Raw genomic sequence first — 22534 nt, forward strand, 5'->3', positions numbered from 1 at the left:
ATGTCAATATAAATAAATCTCTTAAGAAAAAAGGGGTCAGGTGATGGTGTGCTTGGTTCAGTACACATATCACCATGCAGAAGAACCTGGCTTCAAGCCCATGGTCCCCACCTGCGGAGGGGAGGCTTCACAAGCAGTGAGGCAAGTAGTGGAAGTGTCTTTCCGTCACTCTCCCTTTCAATCTCCCCTGCCTCTCTTAATTTTTGTCCGTCCTAACAAATAAAGGAGGAGGAGGAGGAAAGGAGGAAAATGGCCACAAGGGGGCCGAGTGGTGGTGCACTTGGCTGAGCACATATGCCACAGTGCACAAGAACCCAGGTTCAAGCCCTGGCCACTATCTACAGGGGGAAAGCTTCACAAGTGGTGAAGCAGAGCTGTAGGTGTCCCTCTCCCTCTCTATCACCCCCTTCCTCTAAATTCTGGCTGCTACTATCCAATAAATAAAGATAATTTAAAAAAAAAAGATAATTTTTAGTGGTCCGGGAAGTGGCACAGTGGATTAAGCGCTTGATGCTCAAGCGTGAGGTCCTGAGTTCAAGCCCCGGCAGCACATGTACCAGAATGATGTCTGGTTCTTTCTCTCTCTCCTCCTATCTTTCTCATCAATCAATCAATGAAATCTTTTAAAAATTATTTATTAAAAAATAAGATAATTTTAAAAAAATGGCTACTAGGTGCTATGGATTTGTCCTGCAAGCACCTGCCCCAGGAAAAACACTGATGACAAAAAAAAAGTAAATTACCAAAAAGAAGAGAGTGGTACAGGGAGAGACGTCACAGCACCCCCGCCCTGGGCCCTCGCATTCCCGTGTGGCACACCAGGAACATACACCTGGGCAGCTCAAAACAATGCAGGAAGCCTTCCAGGTGAGCTACCTGCCAAGCCCCAGGAAGGCCTTTTCTGAGCATGACATGAAATCTTAAAAAGATAAACTAAGGAGAGGATAAATATTTTAACACACATGAAGTTTCTGTGGGATGAGAAACATCAAAGTTAAAACACAAATGATGGGGCTGGCTGTAACTCACCTGGTGTGCACACACACTCGAGTCCCCAAGGACTGGTCCCCACCTGCAGGGAGGAAGCTTCGTGAGTGGTGGAAAAATGTTGCTGGTGCTTCTTTCTCTCTCCCCCTTCTCCCACAATTTCTCTGTCTCTATCCTAAAGAAATAAATAGGGAGTCGTGCAGTAGCGCAGCGGCCTAAGCGCACGTGGCGCGAAGCACAAGGACCTGCGTAAGGATCCCTCTTTGCCTCTGGCTCCCCACCTGCAGGGGAGTCGCTTCACAGGTGGTGAAGAGAAGAGCTGGGCCTGCGTGAGGGTGGGGTTGAGCTGGCTGTACCAGGGGACTGGGAACCTGCCCTGCTGAGGGCCAGACGCCCCCTCCCCCCACCTTCCAGTTCCCCACTCAGGACCCAGAAGGAGCAGCGGGCACTGAAACCTTTACCCAAAAAGGCTTTATTTCCCATAGTGATAGCTGACGCCCAGGTCTCCAAGGAGTCAGAGGTTCCATCAGGGCACAAAGCAACAGGCCCAAAGCCCGGAGAAGGGCAGGAAACCCATCAGAAATGGAGGCGTGTGCCTGATGCCCAGCATGCTGGGATTGGTTGGCAGGCGATCTCCAGAGTGACACAAGGCAAGGGCTGGGTTCCTCGTATACGGATTGTGCTGTATCGTTCCTCGTATCCGCGTGAGGCTCAGAGTGCCACGCCCCGCTCCTTGAACAGCTGCTTCAGCGCATCTTCCAGCTGCTGGTTTGTTCCCTGCAACCCTCTCACCACCTGGGCCGCCCACTGGAAGTATTCCTGGACTCGCTGTTCCGACCATCCTGCACAAGAGTCGACAGAAACCTGCTCATGCAACACCCGGAACATCATGGAACTTTAGCCACTTTCTGGACAGGTTGGTGAATGGGATGATTTCGTGAGGAAATGACTATACTGAAAACGTCCCCCTTGGCCCCACAATTACATTTCCATTATGTGAAGAAGATCAGAGTAGTAAGACATTTGGGGAATGAACAGGAATATCCAGGCTTGCTTTCTTTTTCCCATCAGAGCTATTCCTAGGGCTCCATATCTATACTGTGTCACCAGTGCCAGCGACCATTGCTTCTTTCTTTTGATATAGGGTGACGGGCAGAAGAGAGAGGGAGGGAGAGAGAGAGAGAGGAGGAGGAGAGGCAAAGAGACAACTGCAGCGCTGCTATCCCTGCTTATGAAGCTTCCCTGTTACAGATGGGTCCTGGGGGCTTGAACCTAGGTTCTCATGCATGGCGATGTGTCCTCTACCCAGTGCATCATGGCCTGCCTCTTTATTATTACTGTTTTTTTTAGATTCTTTTTTTCTTTTTTTATATTCATTTATTTATTTCCCCTTTTGTTGCCCTTGTTTTTTATTGGAAGGCAGCTATACTCACCACTATACTACCAACACCTCTGCCCTTGTTTTTTTATTGTTGTAGTTATTATTGTTATTGATGTCATGTCATCGTTGTTGGATAGGAGAGAGAGAAATGGAGAGGGGAGGGGAAGACAGAGAGGGGGAGAGAAAGACAGACACCTGCAGACCTGCTTCACCGCCTGTGAAGCGACTCCCCTGCCGGTGGGGAGCCGGGGGCTCGAGCCAGGACCCTTAAGCTTTGCTCCATGTGCACTTAAACCACTGCGCTACCGCCGGACTCCCAACTTTGGATCACTTTTTCACTCACATGGAGACAGACAAAAAGCTGGAGCAAGAGAGACCACAGCGCCTCTCACGTGACCCCTGGGGCTTAGCCCTGCGTGCTCCCCATGGGCTAGTTCTCTGCCAGTGGGCAGCGTACCCTTTGGGGTGCAGCGGTTCAGGTCCCGCAGGTTGTACAGCTTGTCTGCCAGCTTTACCAGCTTGGCGCCGGGGCTGCTGCGGGGTGCCCGTTCCACCTGCAGCCGCTTTCTCTCCAGCCGGGGCAAAGTCTTGTCATCAGTCACCTCTGCCACCAGGCCCCGCACCCGCGCCCCAAAGTGCAGCTCCAGCTCCTCCAGGGTGGTGTCCGTGTCCTCCACCGTGTCGTGCAGCAAGGCGGCCTGGGGACGGGCGCCGAGTCAGGCCAGGAAGCCCCGGGCGCGGGCCCCCACGCCGCCCTGGTTACCTGTAACACCGCCATGTCAACGATCCCCGCCTCGTGGGTCAGGATGCGGGCCACACCTGGCGAGGCAGAGGGGGCAGTGGGCCGGGGGCTGGGAGCACAGGGGCGGCAGAGGGGTCAATGGGCCGGGGTCCCAGGAGCACAGGGGCGGCAGAGCGGGCAGTGGGCCGGGAGCACAGGGGCGGCAGAGCGGGCAATGGGCCAGGGTCCCGGGAGCACAGGGGCGGCAGAGCGGGCAGTGGGCCGGGTCCCGGGAGCACAGGGGCGGCAGAGCGGGCAGTGGGCCGGGTCCCGGGAGCACAGGGGCGGCAGAGGGGGCAGTGGGCCGGGTCCCGGGAGACTGGGGCGGCAGAGCGGGCAGTGGGCCGGGGTCCCGGGAGCACAGGGGCGGCAGAGCGGGCAGTGGGCCGGGTCCCGGGAGCACAGGGGCGGCAGAGCGGGCAGCGGGCCGGGTCCCGGGAGCACAGGGGCGGCAGAGCGGGCAGTGGGCCGGGGTCCCGGGAGCACAGGGGCGGCAGAGCGGGCAGTGGGCCGGGTCCCGGGAAACTGGGGCGGCAGAGCAGGCAGTGGGCCGGGTCCCGGGAGCACAGGGGCGGCAGAGGGGGCAGTGGGCCGGGTCCCGGGAGACTGGGGCGGCAGAGCGGGCAGTGGGCCGGGGTCCCGGGAAACTGGGGCGGCAGAGCGGGCAGTGGGCCGGGTCCCGGGAGCACAGGGGCGGCAGAGGGGGCAGTGGGCCGGGTCCCGGGAGACTGGGGCGGCAGAGCGGGCAGTGGGCCGGGGTCCCGGGAGCACAGGGGCGGCAGAGCGGGCATTGGGCCGGGTCCCGGGAGACTGGGGCGGCAGAGCGGGCAGTGGGCCGGGGTCCCGGGAGCACAGGGGCGGCAGAGCGGGCAGTGGGCCGGGTCCCGGGAGACTGGGGCGGCAGAGCGGGCAGTGGGCCGGGGTCCCGGGAGCACAGGGGCGGCAGAGCGGGCAGTGGGCCGGGTCCCGGGAGACTGGGGCGGCTTTTGGGAAGCCGGGTGGCCCCGGCCAGTCCAGCCCCGCGTGTCCGCCCTGCGCAGGGACCGAGTGCGCTCCCCAGGCAACGCTCCCCGGCCTCCCCCCGGCGCCGCCGCTGGACCCCACGCCCACCGATCGGGTGGTTGATGTAGGGGGTCTCCTCTGGGTCCTTCCGCCGCTGCCATCGGTGCTTGCGAGCCGCGAAATCCGCGGCCTCCAGCAGCTGCGCCGCCTCGGAGGCCATATCGCCGGGGGTGTGGTGGGGCGGGCGGTGCGCCCGGAGTCCACAGCGCCCCCTGCCGCCGCGGAGGCCCGGCGCTGGGCCGGAGGGGGGGCAGGGCATCAGGTCCTTTTCTTTTTAAAAAAATATATTTTTATTTATTTATTCCCTTATTATTATTTTTGTTATTGACGTCGTCGTTGGGTAGGACAGAGAGAAATGGAGAGAGGAGGGGAAGACAGAGAGGGGAAGAGAAAGACAGACACCTGCAGACCTGCTTCACCGCCTGTGAAGCGACTCCCCTGCAGGTGGGGAGCTGGGGGCTCGAAACGGGATCCTTACTCCGGTCCTTGCGGTTAACCCACTGTGCCTGACTCCTACACTTTTTCTTTCTTTCTTTTTTTTTTTAATATTTATCTATTTATTCCTTTTGTTGTCCTTGTTTTATTGTTGTAGTTATTATTGTTGTCGTCACTGTTGGATAGGACAGAGAGAAATGGAGACAGGAGGGGAAGACAGAGAGGGGAAGAGAAAGACACCTGTAGACCTGCTTCACCGCCTGTGAAGCGACTCCCCTGCAGGTGGGGAGCTGGGGGCTCAAACCGGGATCCTTACACCGGTCCTTGTACTTTGTGCCACCACGTGCACTTAACCTGCTGCGCTACCCTCAGACTCCTGGGCATCAGGTCCTGACTCTGTGCCCTGCTGAGCAAGTGAGAACAGGCCTGGTCCTCTGGGATCCCACACTCCGGGGGACGGAGGAAGGCCGACCAGAAATGCAGTGAGGTCCCTGTGTGCAGAGTCCGGGGAGGCACAGGGCCCTGTCCCCTGGAGGACTGGTGATTGCCCTAGACTCTCAGCCTCCCCGCCCCCTAGTCGGCCTCCTACCCGGCCTGTGCTAGCAGCAGTTCCTAACAGGGACAGGCCTGGCTGCTGAGGGCAAAGGAACCCCTCTGGGGCCCAGAGACCCACGGCTGAGCACCCCAGAGGCACAGCTTAGACTGGGCGCCCTGCCTCACCCTGCCACTTGGGCTCCAGGCCGAGACGCTTCTGCAGAAGCTGTCTTCTCCCTCAGAGGCTGGGCCAAAATACATGGGTGTTGCAGTGTAGTTGCAGTCTAAGCAGCGCCCTTCAGTCCCCAGGCACCATGCCCCAGTTGGGCCTCTGGGGTGACATGTTGCCACCGCTGTGCCATGCAGCCAGACCCGGCAGGGCAGATCCCCGTGAGATGGGGGTGCCGGCCACGGAGAAGGCATTGTCGCGCAGGCAGGGAGCTCTGGTGCTCGGCTGGGAGTTGAGGCGTATGGGGCCCGGGGGACAGGTTAGAGAGAGAATCGCCCTGGGTTTCCAGCTCGTCTGCGTGGTTGCCACGGTGCAGAGTTCAGGGAGGGAACCACCAGGGTCCCAGGGGGCTGGAGTGGAGCTCTCAGGATTCCCAGGGCTTCGGGACAGGCAGCCCTGGAGTTGACAGCACAGCGAGAGGCAGCTGGGCTTCACTTGGCTCTGCTCCTTCCCCTCTAGTCTCCTGAGCCTGGCCAGACCCTGTGGCTGGAACCACCGTCCCCACGGTCCCCGGCGGGACACAGACCCCGGCCTCTTATCTTCTGGTTTGTGCTGCTGGTGGGGGTGGCCCGGGGCTCCGGTTTCTCCTTCCTCGCTGCCAGTGGCCCGGCTCAGAGTGGGGTGTCCGGTTCCGTGACAGGGCAGAGGCGGAGGTGACCGCATGGGCTTCCTGCGGAGGCCGGGCCCGCGGCTGGCGGGCCTGTGCGCCGGGCTGCTGAGCTGGGTGGCCCTTGCCCAGCCCGCCGACCTCTCAGGTACTGGCAGCAGGGCAAGGTGCCCCGGGGAGGTGGGGCCGCTCTCGGGATAGCGCTCGCGCTCTGCAGGCAGGGCGGTGTGGCGTCCCTTGTGCCCTTCCAGCGCCCTCACCCCTCCTTCCAGCCCTGGCCCACCACCCCCACTTGTGCGAGACCACCCGCCGCAGCCCCGGCTTCTTCTGCCCCCGGCTGTCCGACGCCCCCGAGGAGGCCTACTGCTGCCGCTCGCCGGCGGCCGGGGACGCCTGCTGCACACGCGCCGAGTTCGAAGCCCTGTACCGGGTCAACCTGTCGGCCCTGCCGCCACCGCCCATCTTCCGGTGAGAAGCGGGGGTGGTGGCTTGCAGCTCACTGGCCATGGAGGGACAGTCAGAGAGGAGATGGGAGACCCAGGGTCGCCACTGCACCGGGGGGCGCTGCACGCGCAGCATCGGGCACCCTGAGCCCCGGGCTGCCAGCACGGACCCGCCCTCGTCCCCGGGCCTGGGAGCCTGGGCGCCCACGGCGGGCCCGACGCGGCTCTTCTCCGCAGGGGCACGGGCCCGCTCCTGGCACTGGGCCTCTACTGCCTGCTGCTCGCCGCGCTGATGGCCGCAGACCTCGCGCACTTCTGCCGCGGCCGGGGCCGGAGCCGGGGCCGGGGCCGGGGCCGGGGCCGGGGCCGGGAGCGCGCACGAGCCGAGCGCCGGGGCAGGAGCAGCCAAGCCGGTTGTGGGCGCCGCGGGCCGCCCTCTCGCTCCTCCGCCGCGCGCCCCCTGCGCGTCCCAGTGGGAACTACCTAGGCGCCCCGGGGCTTCTCTGCGCCTGCGCCTCAGGGCCCAGCGCCCCGCCCCCGGAGCCACGACCCCGCCCCTCCTGACGTTAGGGGGCGGGGCGGTCGACGGCGGCGGTTCCAGATCCTTCCCCTCCGGAGACTGCGCCTGCGTTGCAGGACACACAGTCTTATTGACCCCGCCCCTCGTGACGTAATGAGGCGGGGCGGTGGCAAAGACTTCGTGAGCCCGGCCCCCGCCCCGCCCCAAAGACTGCGCCTGCGCGGCCGGGACGGCGGCTCCGAGATGATGGTGAGTGGCCCCCAGCCCCGCCCGGCCGCCGACGGGCTCGGACTCTGCCGAGCGCCCTCTCCCCTCCAGGGACTCGCCCCGCTGGCCCCTGCGACGCGCTCTTGCCCTGATGGACCCCAACGGGCTTTCCAGGGACTCGCCCGCAGCCTGCCCGAAATAGCCCCACGCCCCCCCGTGTCCCCTCTGGGTCCCCCCCGCGTCCCCTCTGGGTCCCCCCCGCGTCCCCTCTGGGTCCCCCCCCCCGCGTCCCCTCTGGGTCCCTCCCCGCCTCCCCTCTGGGTCCCCCCGCGTCCCCTCTGGGTCCCCCCGCGTCCCCTCTGGGTCCCCCCGCGTCCCCTCTGGGTCCATCCCCGCGTCCCCTCTGGGTCCCTCCCCGCGTCCCCTCTGGGTCCCCCCGCGTCCCCTCTGGGTCCCCCCGCGTCCCCTCTGGGCCCCTCCCCGCGTCCCCTCTGGGTCCCCCCGCCGCGTCCCCTCTGGATCCCTCCCCGCGTCCCCTCTGGGTACCCCCCCCTCGCGTCCCCTCTGGGTCCCCCGTGTCCCCTTTGATGTGCCACGACACCCCTCGTGTACCCTCGCTGCCCGTCTGCAGGCCAGCTCCGCCGAGCAGCTCCGCCAGGAAGGCAACGAGCTGTTCAAATGCGGGGACTACCAGGGCGCCCTGGCGGCCTACACGCAGGCACTGGACCTGGGCGCCGCGCCCCCCGACCGGGCCGTCCTGCACCGGAACCGGGCCGCCTGCCACCTGAAGCTGGTGAGGCCCGAGGGGCCAGGGGAGTGGCTGTCCCTGCCCGAGGACTGCCCCCTGGCCCACACCAGCGTCCGGGCTCCCTCTCTTTCAGGAGGACTATGACAGAGCAGAAGCTGAGGCTTCCAGGGGTAGGGAGCGGCGGGGGCCGGGGCTTCTGGGGCCACACCTGCACTCTGCCTCCTCCTCCTCGCCCTCCTCACGCCACCTTCTTCCTTTTCCCGCCACCTTGGCGTTTCCATTTCCTTTTCTGCAGCTGCTCTCACCTTCTCTGAGGCCGGACCGGGCCCCACCTGTGTCCCTCACCTTCCTCTGGCCCTCGAGATCTCTCCCTCCTGCTCTCGCCCAGAGCCTGGGTGCTGACGGGCTCCTGTTTGTGCTCAGCCATTGAAAGGGACGGCGGGGACGTCAAGGCCCTGTACCGGCGCAGCCAGGCCTTGGAGAAGCTGGGTCGCCTGGACCAGGCCGTCCTGGACCTGCAGAGATGCGTGAGCCTGGAGCCCAAGAACAGAGTCTTCCAGGAGGCCCTGCGGCACATCGGGGGCCAGATTCAGGAAAAGGTGCGTAGTGATGGGAGCGGGGACTGAGTGGGGCACAGGCCCCCCAGGAGGCTGTTGCTCCCTGTGGCTGTAGGCTGGTGACCAGCAGTCAGGGAGGCAGCCACATAGCAGCCAGGGGTGCTTCTGCCGCAGTCTGTCAGGCAAGCGGTTCCAGTTGGTACACTGTGTTGGGAGGTGAGGTGGGGGGACCCGGGGTGGCACGGAGCTGCTGGTGGAAATAGCTCTTACAATTAAAAAAAGGGGGGGGTTGGTAGTAGCGCAGCTGGTTAAGCGCACATGACGCAAAGCACAAGGACCAGTGTAAGGATCCCGGTTCAAGCCCCCGGCTCCCCACCTGCAGGGGAGTCGCTACAGAAGTGTTGAAGCAGGTCTGCAGGTGTCTATCTTTCTCTCCCCTTCTCTGTTTTCCCCTCCTCTCCATTTCTCTCTGTCCTATCCAACAACAACGACAGCAGTAACAACAAAAGTAACCACAACGATAAAACAACAAGGGCAACAAAAGGGAAAAAAATAGCCTCCCAGGAGCAGTGGATTCGCGGTGTAGGCACCAAACCCCAGAAATAACCCTGCAGGCAAAAAAAAAAAAAAAAAAAAGCCTACGTTTATGGATGGTTCAATGGTTTGAGCTTCTTGAGTTGGTTTTTGTGAGGCCAGGGTTCCATCCTTGTGTATGAAGGAGAAGTGCTTTGGAATGAACCACACACAGAGAGAGGAGAAACCAGAGCTCACATTACAGTGTACAGGATCCAGGTTCAAGCCCCTGGTCCCCACTTGAAGGGGAAAGCTTCACAAGTGGTGAAGCATGGCTGCAGGTGTCTCTCCCTCTCTAGCTCCCCCTGCCTTCTCAGTTTCTGTCTTTATCAAATAACAAGTAAATAAAAATAAAAGAGAATGAATTATTTTAAAAAGGGATGACCCAGAGCACCACTCCTTCATTAGCAGTGCTGGGGTTTGAACTTAAAAAATATTTTTAAAAGACTTGTGTCAAAATTGTAATGGTGGGAGTCAGGCGGTAGCGCAGTGGATTAAGCGCACGTGGCACAAAGCACGCAAGGACCGGCATAAGGATCCCGGTTCGAGCCCCTGGCTCCCCACCTGCAGGGGAGTCGCTTCACAGGCGGTGAAGCAGGTCTGCAGGTGTCTGTCTTTCTCTCCCCCTCTCTGTCTTCCCCTCCTCTCTCCGTTTCTCTCTGTCCTGTCCAACAATGATGGCATCAATAACAACAACAATAATAACTATAACAATAAAACAAGGGCAACAGAAGGGACTAAGTAAGTAAATATTTTAAAAAATGGTAATGGTATAATCTGGGGAAAAGAATGAGAGGGAGGAGGCTTTTCAAAGGAGAGCATTAATTTGTTTTTATAAAGAGATATAGCTTGTATAGTACACATATTTAAGACTTAATGTGGACTCTGAGGACTACCATGCATCACATGCAAGCTTGAATCAAGCAGCTAATTTGGGGGTGAAGTGCTAAGCCAGCAGGAGCTAGTAACACGATGGCAAACACCTTGTTGTGAAGCCGAGACTCAGGAAAGCCAACTCTTTTCTTTTCTGTACCAGCTGTGCATGCTGGACAGGGGCCCAGAGCCCTGTGTGCAGGAAGTAGGCTGCCTGGGCCTGGAGGGACTGTGCCATGGCTGACCGCACTTGTCTGTCTCACAAGCACAGGATGGGTAGCACCTGTGCCAGGTGTGTGCCGCTGTCCGTGCCCAGGACTGTGAGGCAGGCCCAGGATGGTCTTTCTTAGATTACTTTTTTTTAAAAAATGTTTTTTAATTTTTATTTTCATTTTTTATTTTGTTTTATTTCTTGTCTCCAGGTGCTCAATGCTTGCACTACGAATCCACCGCTCCTGGAGGCCATTTTTCCCATTTTGTTGCCCTTGTTGCCCTTGTTGTAGTTGTTATTGTTTCATAGTTGTTGGATAGGGCAGAGAGAAATGGAGAGAGGAGAGGAAGACAGAGGGGGAGAGAAAGATATTGCTCAGCCCCCTTCAGATTACTTTTTAAAATATATTTATTAGGAAGTCAGGTGGTAGCACAGCGGGTTAAGCGCACGTGGCGCAAAGCGCAAGGACCGGCAAGGATCCCAGTTGGGGCCGCCGGCTCCCCACCTGCAGGGGAGTCGCTTCACAGGCAGTGAAGCAGGTCTGCAGGTGTCTGTCTCTCTTTCCCCCTCTCTGTCTTATCCAACAATGACATCAATAACCGTCAGAACAATAACTATAACAATACAATAACAAGGGTAAAAAGAAGGGAAGTAAATAAATGTAAAAAATGCATTTCTTTAAGTTTTTTTTTAATTAATTTATTTTCCTTTTTGTTGCCCTTGTTGTTTAACATTGTTGTGGTTATTAATGTCGTTGTTGTTGGATAGGACAGAGAGAAATGGAGAGAGGAGGGGAAGACAGAGAGGAGGAGAGAAAGACAGACACCTGCAGACCTGCTGCACCGCCTGTGAAGCGACTCCCCTGCAGGTGGGGAGCCGGGGGCTCGAACTGGGATCCTTATGCAGGTCCTGGCGATTTGCGCCACGTGCGCTTAACCTGCTGCGCCACCGCCCGACTCCCCAAAAATGCATTTCTTAATGGGGAGTGGCGGGGGAGAAAGGGAACCAGGGCATCGCTCCAGCACGATGCCGGGGGTAGAACTCAGGACCTCATGCTTGAGAGTGTAGTGCTTTATGCAGTGTACCACTTCCTGGCCTGTCAGCTAAGTTCTTTTAACTGGAAAGAGACAGTTGAGGCTAAAGGGAGTGTTAGCAGTGGCCTCATGAGCTGCTGGCTTCCTGCTGAGCTTGTCACCCGAGGGAGGGGCACTGTGATGCGGGGAAGGTTAGCTCAGGCTGCAGGGTGCTTGCTCCCTGGTGGGTGACTCTGCTGGCAGCGCTGCCACCACCCCGACTGCCCAAGCCAAAAGTGGCTCAGGAGGGAAAGCAACTATGAGAAGCTAGGGAGAGGCTGCCAGGCAAGTCTCTTCCTGCCCGGAGCCTCGGTTCCTCCCTGTTCCTCCTGGAGACTGGAGCCAGGCCCTGGAGAGGCGCCGTGTCCGAGCAGGAGCTGCTGTCTGCCGTAGGTGCGGTACATGTCCTCCACGGATGCGAAGGTGGAGCAGATGTTTCAGATCCTGTTGGACCCCCAGGAGAAGGGCACTGAGAAGAAGCAGAAGGTATGAGGTCGAGGCCGGAGCTGAGGACACTCACCAGAGCACCCCGCCCTCCAGCGGGTTCTTGCCTGAGCCCCACCCACCTGCCTCACCTGTGGCCAGGCCTGAGGCTCCCTGCTGGACTCAGGCTGGGTGGGGGCCTATGGGCCTGAGTGTGAGCCAGGAGAGGGACCCAGTGCTTTCTGCATCAGTCTCTGCGGGGACTGGGTGCCCAAGGTGACAGAGGCATTGGCCCTGCCCTTCTGGCTCTGCTGTGTCTGAGGAGCCCACCTACCCTGACGGTCAGCCCTGGTGGCCAGCTCACCTGCTGAGGTGGGAGCAGGGAGATGGGTTCCAGGGCTCGGCACACCCTCCATGCAGCGTTTACACCGTTGCATGCTTCCGTCCACACAGGCGTCTCAGAACCTGGTGGTGCTGGCCCGCGAGGACAGTGGGGCTGAGAAGATCTTCCGGAGCAACGGGCTTCAGCTCCTGCAGCGCCTGCTGGACACGGGAGAGGCCGACCTGATGCTGGCGGCCCTGCGTACGCTGACTGGCATCTGCTCCGAGCACCAGTCCCGGGTAGGCTGGGGAGAGGCTAGTAACTGTCAGCCTCTGTCCTCCCCCCGTCTGACTATAAGCCTCTCCCTGGAGCACCCCTCGGCTTATTCCAGAACGCAGGCAAAGTGGGATGAGACACGTAGCCCAAGAGAGAGAATATGTTTAAAATGTGTTTAAAATATGTTAAACATGGCTTGGGGTGAGTGGGCTGTGGGGGCAGGAAGCGGCCAAGGCGCCCCAGCCCCAGGCGCCCAGGGTGGCTCTCACGAGACAGCTGGTGGCCAGCCCCTCACCGGCTACAAGGTCAGAGGAAAAGGACACGCTCTTTCCTGGAAAACCGAGCCAGCATCCCCCCTGGAGGCCATGTGGTGCCAGCCATGTGGTCTCAGATGTCACCCGTGGCATTGTCACCATGGAGACAGTGACTGGAGGGGCCCTAGAGTGAATCTCAGTGGAGACCTGGGACTTGGCCCTCTGTTCTGCAGGAGCTGTGCTGCCTGGGGCCATGCAGCCCACCCAGCTCCAGGATGGGCTGTACTTGGGGGCCAGAGGAGGAGCCCACACTTCCTAGACATGGGGAGGAGGAGACCCAGGATTCTAGAACATTCCATGAAAGCTCTATTATTATTATTATTTTTTATATTTACTCCCTTTTGTTGCCCTTGTTGTTTTATTGTCGTAGTTATTGTTGTTGTTGTTGGATAGGACAGAGAAATGGAGAGAGGAGGGGAAGAGAAAGATAGACACCTGCAGACCTGATTCACCGCCTGTGAAGTGACCCCTTTGCAGGTGGGGAGCCGGGGGCTCGAACTGGGATCCTTACGACAGTCCTTGCGCTTCGCACCACCTGTGCTTAACCTGCTGCGCTACCACCCAATTCCCGAAAGCTCTATATTTTTAAATGACTATTTATTGATTTATTATTGGATAGAGACAGAAATTGAGAAGGGAGGGAGAGAGAGAGACGGACATACCTGCAGCCCTGCTTCACCAGTGGTGAAGCCTTCCCCTTGCAGGTGGGGTCCAGGGGCTCAAACCTGAGTCCTTGTGCAAAGTGTGCGCTTAACCAGGTGCGCCACTACCTGGCCCCCATGAAAGCTCTTTGAGCCAAGCTGGTACTCTATTCTGGGCTGCTAAGACCAGGAATCGAAAGCTATGTATTTCTGGGAGCTTCTTAGTCTTCTTCCCCATCCTGATTATAGCCCCAGCCTGCAGCTTAGAAGTGGGGTGGAGAGGGTCATGGACTGTCCCCCGTGTGTCGCCAGCCCCAGACTGCCCGTGGAGCACCCGTGGGTGGGCAGCTTGGCCCAGTCTCCAGGTGCTGGTCTGGTCTCCCTCTCCTGAGATGGGAGCCAGAGCATTGATATGGGGGCTGTCATCCTCATAAAGCCACTGTACTCCTCGCCTTCTGGCCACACTGGCTCCTGGTCAGTCTCTCTGACTGACCTTTGCCAACTCGAGGTTCTGTTCCCTGTCCCCGCAGACGGTGGCCACTCTGAGTGTGCTGGGAACCCGGCGAGTGGTGTCCATGCTGGGTGTAGACAGCCCTGCCGTGTCCTTGGCGGCCTGCCATCTGGTACAGGTGATGTTTGATGCCCTCAAGGAAGGTGTCAAGAAAGGCTTCCGGGGCAAAGAAGGAGCCATCATCGTGGGTGAGTGGACCTGGGTCCCGTGGGTGTTGCCGCCATAGAGCTAAGGGAACAGGCGTGTTCTTTCACGACCAGGGGCAGCTGCTGGTGGTTCCGGAAGGTGGACTGGGTGGCAGTGTGTGAGCAGCTGGGTGCTTCAGGGAGGGCTAGCCCCAGGGGGCGGGTGCCGGCGTCTCCCGGCTTGTGGGAACATCAGGGTCAGCCACGATGCCTCTGCTCTGTGTGCAGACCCCTCCCGGGAGCTGAAGGTCCTCATCAGCAACCTCCTGGAGCTCCTGACTGACGAGGGCGTCTCGGGCCAGGGCCGCGACAACTCCCTGACCCTCCTGACTAAAGTGGTGCCCCGGAAGTCTCCTAAGGACCCCAACAACAGCCTCACCCTTTGGGTCATTGACCAAGGTGGGTGACACCACTCGGGAGGGCTGGAGAGAGCTCACCTATGGCGTGTACCCCTTGCCGCTTGTGAGACCCTGGTTCAAGCCCAGCACCAGCGGAGAGCACTGTGGGTGGCCCTCAGGGAGCTCCCTGCTTGGTGCGGCAGTGCTGTCAATTCTCCTCTCTCTGTTGGCCCCTCCTCTTCCTCCTCTCTACACTCACCCAGGGACGCTGCTCAGCAGTGCCCTTGCACGTTCATGAGGCCCTGGGTTCACCCCCTGGAGCTGCATGAGAAATGCATTCCAAACAAATAGAGGAGACAGAACACATGGCTTGCTTTTTGCTTGGGTGTAGCTGGCCTGCTTCTCCCCAGAGTGACTGTCCCCGGCTCTGCCTGCACCCACGTGCACCCTGGGGCCTATGTGGGGAGACAGGTGCTCACACAGCCTGTGGGGAAGGCCAGGCCAGCTCTCTAGCAGAAGGTTTTTTTTCTCATGTGCGAGTACTCCATCTGATCTCAGTAAAAACATTAAAAGTATAACACAGCATTAAACTTAATAAGCAGAAACAAAGCCCCACTCACTCAGTGCCACTTCTTTGCAATGTTGAGAAAAAACATTCTTGGCAACACTGATTGAAATCATATAGTCAGGACCTGCTTCCTTTAAATGTCACTTTCCTTGAAGCCCTGGCTTCCCAAACCCCTGGACTGAGTGGGGACACCCCCGACAAGCCCCTGGACGGAGTGGGGACACCCCCCACAAGTCAGGCCAGCAAGGCGCAGGGGTCCCCAGGAGCAGCGCCTGGGTACCGAGTCAGGGTTGTGCCCCTCTGGTCCTGCAGGAGCCTCACGTCCCCGTGTGCTCGGCTCCCCACTCTGAGCCGAGTGGACTTGCTCACTCGCAGCCCAGGGAGCTGTCTGACTGCCTGCCTGTCTTCTCAGGCCTGAGGAAGATTCTGGAGGTGGGGGGCTCCGTGCCGGATGCTCCGGGGGAGCTCACAGTGACAGCCAACAGCTGCATGAGTGCCTCCATTCTCCTCAGCAAACTCTTTGAGGATCTCAAGTGTGACGCTGAGAGGGAGAACTTCCACCGCCTCTGCGAGAACTACATCAAGTGAGGCGCTGGCTGGGCCTTGGGCTGGGCCGGGGCGGGAGGGGTCGCGCCAGGGGACTCAGCCTCAGGAGGGGACAGGGAGGGAGGACGCAGTCCCCGTGGCCTCCTCTTGTTCCAACGTGATCTCCCGAGGGATCTGGTTTCTCACATCACCTCTCTGAGATGCAAAACATCCTGGAACACAGGCTGTGTGTCCTGAGCTCTGTGTGTCTGTCTGACTCGGCAGCCAGCCAGCCAGGCCTCACCCTTGGGGGCCCACTGCTCAGTGCTCAGAAGGCTGCTGGCAGGACTGGACTGGGACCAGCAGGATGGCTTCAGACCTTTTCTGATACTGTGGGGTCTTTCCCTCTCTTTGTTTTTCTATCTCTCCATTAAAAAAAAAAAAAGATTGTGGTCCGGGAGATGGCACAGTGGATAGGGCATTGGGCTCTTAAGATGAGGTCTTGAGTTCGATCCCTGGCAGCACATATACCAGAGTGGTGTCTGGTTCTTTCTCTTCTCCTATCCTTTTCATCAATTAAAAAAAAAAAAAATCAGCCCAAAGCAGCAAAGCTCTGGACACAAAACAAAAGCAGACAAACAAATATTTATTTTGAGGGGCTAGGAGAGAGCTCGAGAGCTCACCTAGTGGGGTGCATGTCTTCCAAGCACATGGCCCTTGTTCAAGCCCCGGCACCACCTGGCAGTGTCCTGGCATCAGGGAAAGCTCTGATGCTATAATGTTTCTCTGTTTCTCTCTATTTGAGTTGAAAAGAACAGAAAAGTTGGCCCAAGAGGAGCTGGGTGGTGGTGCACTAGGTGGAGCGCACATGCTGCCGTGCACAAGTCCCCGGCCCCCACTGGGGGTGGGGGCATTGTTGCCGATGTCTCTATCTTTGCCTCTCTCTTTCACTCTTGTTTGTTTGCCTTTTTTTTTTTTCAACAGAGTAGTGCTCAGCTCTGGCTTGTGGTGCTGGGGACTGAATTTGGAACCTTTGGTGCCTTAGGCAGAAAAGTCTTATGTGTGACCATTGTGCCGTTTCCCCAGCCCTCTCTCTCTGTGGAAAAAGCAAAAAGCACACAAACAAAACATGGCTACCAAGGAGAGTAGAATCATACAGACACAGCCCTAGCAATAATCCTGGTGATGGGGGGAAAAAGGCCCCAGTAGGGGGCATCACTTTGGCAGGTGTAGTGTCGGGGATCAAGCTTATCCCTCATGTGGAAGTCCTGCACTCCACCAGATGAGCTGTCTCCTAGGCTGAAAGTCTCATTCATAGGTATATGAGAATGTTGTTTCGGCACTAGAGCGCAATGCCTGTGTGCATCCACAAGTCCTGCATCCATCATTTCCTTGCTTCTTCTTTTTTTGATAGAGTGAGGGTGAGAAGAGAAGGGGGGGGCACCACAGCACTGCTCCACCACCCGTGAAGTTGCCCCTGCAGATCCTGTCGCGTGTGCCTGGGGCTCACCCCGGGCCCCTGCTCATGACGGCATGCCGTCTCTGCCGGCCGAGTGGGCAGGGTGGTGGGAGCGAGGGCCTGCAGCCTCGGTGAGGTGTGGGGACTGTCCCTGTGTCCTGTGCTGGCAGCTTCCCCTGCTGTTCCTGCCCTGGGGGTGCAGGGAAGGGGGTCACTTCTGCTGAGGGACTGTGACACTCTCCCTGTGCTCCAGGAGCTGGTTTGAGGGCCACGGGCTGGCCGGGAAGCTGCGGGCCATCCAGACGGTGTCCTGCCTCCTGCAGGGCCCGTGTGACACTGGCAACCGGGCCCTGGAGCTGAGCGGCGTCATGGAGAGCGTGATCACCCTGTGTGCCTCGGAACAGGAGGAGGAGCAGCTGGTGGCTGTGGAGGCGTTGATCCACGCGGCCGGCAAGGCCAAGCGGGCCTCCTTCATCACGGCCAACGGTGTCTCGCTGCTGAAGGACCTATACAAGCGCAGTGAGAAGGACAGCATCCGCATCCGGGCTCTGGTGGTGAGGCTGGGGCAGACGGGGTGGCGGGGCCAGGCTGTCTGCCATGTGGGGCACTCCCACCCCTGCTCACGAGGGCGCCTCACCCTGGCCCTCAGGCCAGGGACTGGTCTATGGGGACGCCAGGTGGGGGCTAGGGCAGTGTGGGTGTCCAGGCCTCCAGGAGCCTGTTGAGCCTGGGGGAGGTGGGCCTGCCCCAGCACAAGGACCTGGGTTCTCTCTTCTGCAGGGAGCCTTGCTGTGGCTCGAGTGCCCTGTGCACACAGGCCTCAGCTACACCTGGGCCTGCAGTATGCTGCTTCCACCCCTACCAGACCACTTTCCATTCTCACTTCAGGTGGAGAGATGGCATAGCTTCCTCCAGTGTTGGATAGAAAACCTTTTTTGTAGACATGGAAGGGGACAGAGCAGTGGCCGGAGAGATAGCTCAGCCAATAAAGTGCAGGACCTGTGTCCCATTAGAGTCTTGGTGCTGTTCTGACTTCATAAATATATATTTAAAGATTTATTTATTCCCTTTTGTTGCCCTTGCTGTTTTATTGTTATAGGTATTATTGTTGTCACTGATGTCGTCGTTGTTGGATAGGACAGAGAGAAATGGAGAGGGGAGGGGAAGACAGAGAGGAGAAGAGAAAGACAGACACCTGCAGACCTGCTTCACCATCTGTGAAGCGACTCCCCTGCATGTGGGGAGCCGGGGGCTTGAACAGGGATCCTTACGGTAGTCCTTGTGCTTTGTGCCACCTGCACTTAAACCACTGTGCTACCGCCTGACTCCCACTGTTCTGAATTCTTTCACCTTCTCATGGAAAATAAATGAGAAGTCTTTAAAGAGAGAAGGGAAGGAGCAGAGCGTGTCCCAGCACAGACCGCTTTCCCTTCTCACTTTTCCCTTCCTGCAGGGGCTTTGTAAGCTGGGCTCGGCCGGAGGCACCGACTTCAGCATGAAGCAGTTTGCTGAGGGCTCCACGCTCAAGTTGGCCAAGCAGTGTCGCAAGTGAGTCTCGGGCAAGGCCTGGGCTCCCCATCTGCTGGCCTGACTTCAGGCAGGGAGGAGGCCCAAGGCTCCTCACTGCTCTCTCCAGCACCCCCAGGTCCCCCTGCTCTGGCTCTGACACTCATCTTGGCCTCACGTGTCCCCAGGTGGCTGTGCAATGACCAGATTGATGCGGGCACCCGGCGCTGGGCAGTGGAGGGCCTGGCCTACCTCACCTTCGATGCCGACGTGAAGGAGGAGTTTGTGGAGGACGAGGCTGCCCTGAAGGCTCTGTTCCAGCTCAGCAAGGTAAGCTGGGGGCTCCTCTTGAATTTGAGCTTTCTAGCCCTTCCTTGCAGGTCTTAGCCGATGATTTCTGTATTCCTGAGTGGCGGGCAGTCAGGTGGGCACATGGCCCGGGACCATACTGCTGGTCCAGGCCCTATCTCAGGGTGTTTTTTTTTCTTGGGGGTGGGGGGAATGGTGTCAGGCGTCAAGAGTCCAGAATCAGGGCCCAGCTCCAGGCTGCCTGCTCCCAGCTGACTTGCCCCTGCCCCTGCCCCTGCCCCTGCCCCACAGTCGGACGAGCGTTCAGTGCTCTTTGCCGTGGCCTCAGCACTGGTGAACTGCACCAACAGCTATGACTACGAGGAGCCTGACCCCAAGATGGTGGAGCTGGCCAAGTATGCCAAGCAGCACGTGCCCGAGCAGCACCCCAAGGTGAGGCCCCATTGCAGCGAGTGTTGTCCCTGTGTTCACAGCGTCTGTCCCCTTCCCTTGGTCACCTCCTGCCCTGCCCCTTCCCTTTCCCTTTCCCTTTCCCTTTCCCTTTCCCTTCCCCTTCCCTTTCCCTTTCCCTTCCCTTTCCCTTTCCCCTTCCCTTTCCCCTTCCCTTCCCCTTCCCTTTCCCCTTCCCTTTCCCTTTCCCTTTCCCTTTCCCTTTCCCCTTCCCTTTCCCTTTCCCCAGGACAAGCCAAGCTTCGTGCGGGCGCGGGTGAAGAAACTGCTGGCAACCGGTGTGGTGTCGGCCTTGACCTGCATGGTGAAGACCGAGAGCCCCGTGCTGACCAACTCCTGCAGGGAGCTGCTGTCCCGGTGAGCCAGTCAAGCCTGCTGCCCGCCGGGTCGGAGAGACAAGGGCCCTGCCGGCTGCCTCCTCTGCTAAGCTGCCCACCTGCCCCCGTCTTCCCACAGGGTCTTCCTGGCACTGGTGGAGGAGGTGGAGGACCGAGGCACTGTGGTTGCCCAGGGCGGGGGCAAGGTAAGCCGCAACTCCTTCTGAGCGGGTGTCAAGTGTGACTCAGCGCATCTGTGGGGGCGTGTGTGGTACAGCAGCTGGAGCACCCTGCTCCCTGCTGAGTGGGCTGGGCCACAGCTCTGGGAACCATGCACCTTCCCTAGCGTCCTTCCCCATGGCCCTAGCACCCGGGATGCTGTGTCTTCCCAGCCCTTGGTTGGTAGGAGCATTGGCTGGTTTGATGGGAGCCCTGTGAGTGGAGAAGGTGAGGGCTCCCTCAGATCTGGCGTGTGGTACATGTGGGTGTTGCTGGCCTTCCCCTACAGGCTCTGCTCCCTCTGGCCCTGGAAGGCACCGACACAGGGCAGACAAAGGCTGCCCAGGCCCTGGCAAAGCTCACTATCACCTCCAACCCAGAGATGACCTTTCCTGGTGAGCGGGTGCGTGTCTCTTGCTGGGCCTGCCTGTCCGCCCCACTGGACCCAGGGCTAGGGCTGAGGGCACTTACTGGAGGGCGAGGGAGGGGCCTGCCCTGATAGCTGCGTGTGTGCAGGTCTATGAGGTGGTCCGACCCCTGGTCTCCCTGCTGCACCTCAACTGCTCAGGCCTGCAGAACTTCGAGGCGCTCATGGCACTGACCAACCTGGCGGGCATCAGCGAGCGGCTCCGGTGAGCTCTCTGGGGACGTGGGCCAAGCCACTGGGGGACATTGAGCTAGGGAGCACTTCACAGCACTTCTTGGTACTTGCTTCCCTAAGCCTCTGTGTCCTACAGCTGGGAGGCCCGGAGAGGCTTCTTTCCTGTAGCGCTGAACCCAGGACCTCATGCACGTGAGCCATGTACTGCGCTGCTCAGTCACCTCCCAACACATTAAAAAATTATTATCTTTATTTATTTATTGGATAGAGACGGTCAGAAATTGAGAGGGAAGGGGGAGATAGAGAGGGAGAGAGTGAGAGGCACCTGCAGCACTGCTTCACCACTCACAAAGCTTTCCCCCTGCAGGTGGGGACCGGGGGCTCGAACCCAGGTCTTTGCACAATGTAACGTGCACTCAACCAGGTGCATCAACGCCCGCCCCCCGTTTCTTTTTTATTATCTTTATTTATTTATTGGATAAAGACAGCCAGAAATTGAGAGGAAGTGGGAGAGAGGGAGAGTGAAAGACACTGCAGCCCTGCTTCACCACTCATGAAGCTTTCCCCTGCAGGTGGGGTCTCAGGGCTTGAACCTGGTTCCTTGAGCATTCTAACATGTGCGTTCAACCACGCAGACACGCCCCCTCCCAGTTTTTTTTTTTGAAGATTTATTTATGATAGAGAACCAGAGCAGTCCTCTGGTACATGCGATGCTGGGCCCTGATGCTTGTGAATCCTGCCCTCCATCTGCCGTGTCACCGCCTAGACTGCCCCAGCACAGCTGTGTGATGAGAGAGACAGAGAAGGCTCCACCAGCCAGGAGCGGAGCCCAGGACCTCACTCAGGCACATGAGGCTCCCACTGCGGAGCTGCCTCACTGGCCCCAAGAGACATTTGCCTTGAGCAGTGTTCTGAGCTCATGTTGAAGGCAGCCAGGCTGCCTGCATTCAGGTCTGGCCTCGATGGCTACTAGTGTGTAGCCTCAAACGGGCAACTTCACCATCCCGCACCTCTCTTGTCCTGATGTGACGTGGGCCGGGCTTAGTACCTATTTCACAAAGGGCGGCGAGGAGGCAGGAGTGAGAGTGTATGTGGAGAAGCACCCGCACAGTGGGTGCTAGGCTCCCTGTGTGGGCCTGTCTTCTCTCCTGTCAGGAGTCATGACACCTGCCCAGGGCTTGATTGGTTGGGGATTCCGGGGTGGGGGCAGTGGGCCTGGAGGCTGAGATGATTCTCACCCGTCTGCCTGGCCCTGCAGACAGAAGATCCTGAAGGAGAAGGCTGTGCCCATGATCGAGGGCTACATGTTTGAGGAGCACGAGATGATCCGCCGGGCGGCCACGGAGTGCATGAGCAACTTGGCCATGAGCAAGGAGGTGAGCCAGATGGCCAGGTGGGCCTGGGGGGCAGCCACGCAGGCTCCCGGGCCGGGGCTAGGCTCACCCATCCGCTCCCCTCTCTGATCACAGGTGCAGGACCTCTTTGAAGCCCCTGGCAACGACCGTCTGAAGCTGCTGGTGCTGTACAGTGGGGAAGACGATGAGCTGCTCCAGCGTGCGGCAGCCGGGGGCCTGGCCATGCTCACCTCCATGCGGCCCTCCCTCTGCAGCCGCATCCCCCAAGTGGTCAGTCCTGCTTCCTGGTAGGGGTGGAGGGGGGAGAGCCTGAAGAGCCAGGACACCCCTGGCCTGGGGGCGCTGCCTGGGCAAAAACCCAGGACGTGGGGTGGTCCCTGCTGGCCCCGGCCTCATGCCCAGCCCTGTGCATTCCGGCAGACCACGCACTGGCTGGAGATCCTGCAGGCCCTGCTCCTAAGCCCCAGCCGGGAGCTACAGCACCGTGGTGCCGTGGTGGTGCTGAACCTGGTGGAAGCCTCAAGGGAGATTGCCGGCACCCTGATGGAGAGCGAGGTACTGGAGATCCTGTCGGTTCTGGCTAAGGGCCAGGAGGACCCTGTTGGCAGGGTGGCTGCCACCTGCCTGGGGAAGGCTGTAGAGTACGGGCTGATCAAACCCAGCCAGGACGGAGAGTGAGCCTCATGCGCACACTGCCTGAAGCAGTGCACACACCTGCATGGGCACAGGGAGCTGCCCTTCCACAGCCTCTGCTTCAAGCCTGGGGCCACGTGTGGCCACAACCCCACCCTCCAGCACTGCCTCAGCCTCACGAAGCAGGACTTCTCCCAAACTACTGTAGAAGGCACAACAGGAAGCTGTGCCCTGGCTGGGCCTGTGAGCCTGGCGCCAGTGAGGGCACTGGGAAGGACAGGTGGAGCAACCTCATAAGCCAAGGGCATCACCAGAGCCTGCCAGCAGGCACCCTGCCCTCTAATAAAGTGTGTGGACCTCA

At 59.3% G+C, this 22534-nt stretch overlaps 3 protein-coding genes across 5 annotated transcripts; 2 read left to right on the forward strand and 1 right to left on the reverse strand.

The window, feature by feature from the left end:
- Positions 1-1676: 1676 nt before the first annotated feature.
- Positions 1677-4417, reverse strand: HDDC3 (HD domain containing 3). The gene is made up of 4 exons (XM_007525015.3): positions 4260-4417; positions 3132-3187; positions 2826-3066; positions 1677-1829 (listed from the first exon to the last, which is right to left on the reverse strand). Exons 1-4 carry the CDS (start codon positions 4369-4371, stop codon positions 1699-1701), a joined length of 540 nt encoding a protein of 179 aa, XP_007525077.1. The 5' UTR covers positions 4372-4417; the 3' UTR covers positions 1677-1698.
- On the forward strand, positions 1805-6953 carry LOC103115128 (protein shisa-like-1). Of its 2 annotated transcripts, none has more exons than XM_060179483.1 (4): positions 1805-1903; positions 5869-6164; positions 6289-6484; positions 6697-6953. In XM_060179483.1, exons 2-4 carry the CDS (start codon positions 6071-6073, stop codon positions 6944-6946), a joined length of 540 nt encoding a protein of 179 aa, XP_060035466.1. In that variant the 5' UTR covers positions 1805-1903; positions 5869-6070; the 3' UTR covers positions 6947-6953. The 2 variants fall into 2 exon arrangements, with proteins under 2 accessions (XP_060035466.1, XP_060035465.1); XM_060179482.1 differs by lacking the exon at positions 1805-1903 and adding an exon at positions 3063-3207.
- Positions 6954-7086: 133 nt separating this feature from the next.
- On the forward strand, positions 7087-22534 carry UNC45A (unc-45 myosin chaperone A). Of its 2 annotated transcripts, XM_007533095.3 has the most exons (20): positions 7100-7228; positions 7818-7979; positions 8068-8104; positions 8358-8533; positions 11615-11707; positions 12098-12265; positions 13728-13896; positions 14122-14292; positions 15212-15383; positions 17037-17337; positions 18237-18331; positions 18478-18619; positions 18890-19030; positions 19278-19405; positions 19505-19571; positions 19874-19987; positions 20101-20216; positions 21444-21561; positions 21655-21810; positions 21961-22534. In XM_007533095.3, exons 1-20 carry the CDS (start codon positions 7133-7135, stop codon positions 22216-22218), a joined length of 2880 nt encoding a protein of 959 aa, XP_007533157.2. In that variant the 5' UTR covers positions 7100-7132; the 3' UTR covers positions 22219-22534. The 2 variants fall into 2 exon arrangements, with proteins under 2 accessions (XP_060035464.1, XP_007533157.2); XM_060179481.1 differs by lacking the exon at positions 8068-8104 and having other exon boundaries at positions 7087-7228.

Source organism: Erinaceus europaeus, chromosome 20 (genome assembly GCF_950295315.1).
Source record: "Erinaceus europaeus chromosome 20, mEriEur2.1, whole genome shotgun sequence".
In the NCBI taxonomy this organism is placed as follows: Eukaryota; Metazoa; Chordata; class Mammalia; order Eulipotyphla; family Erinaceidae; genus Erinaceus; species Erinaceus europaeus.

Coding starts and splice junctions, on each gene's coding strand:
- LOC103115128 (XM_060179483.1), top strand. CDS start 6,071: ATGGGCTTCCTGCGGAGGCCGGGCCCGCGGCTGGCGGGCCTGTGCGCC. Junction 6,165..6,288: donor CCAGCCCGCCGACCTCTCAG/GTACTGGCAGCA, acceptor CCCTCCTTCCAG/CCCTGGCCCACCACCCCCAC. Junction 6,485..6,696: donor CCGCCACCGCCCATCTTCCG/GTGAGAAGCGGG, acceptor TCTTCTCCGCAG/GGGCACGGGCCCGCTCCTGG.
- HDDC3 (XM_007525015.3), bottom strand. CDS start 4,371: ATGGCCTCCGAGGCGGCGCAGCTGCTGGAGGCCGCGGATTTCGCGGCT. Junction 3,067..3,131: donor TTGACATGGCGGTGTTACAG/GTAACCAGGGCG, acceptor GCCCGTCCCCAG/GCCGCCTTGCTGCACGACAC. Junction 1,830..2,825: donor GAACCGCTGCACCCCAAAGG/GTACGCTGCCCA, acceptor ACTCTTGTGCAG/GATGGTCGGAACAGCGAGTC.
- UNC45A (XM_007533095.3), top strand. CDS start 7,133: ATGAGGCGGGGCGGTGGCAAAGACTTCGTGAGCCCGGCCCCCGCCCCG. Junction 11,708..12,097: donor GCACTGAGAAGAAGCAGAAG/GTATGAGGTCGA, acceptor CCGTCCACACAG/GCGTCTCAGAACCTGGTGGT. Junction 12,266..13,727: donor GCTCCGAGCACCAGTCCCGG/GTAGGCTGGGGA, acceptor CTGTCCCCGCAG/ACGGTGGCCACTCTGAGTGT.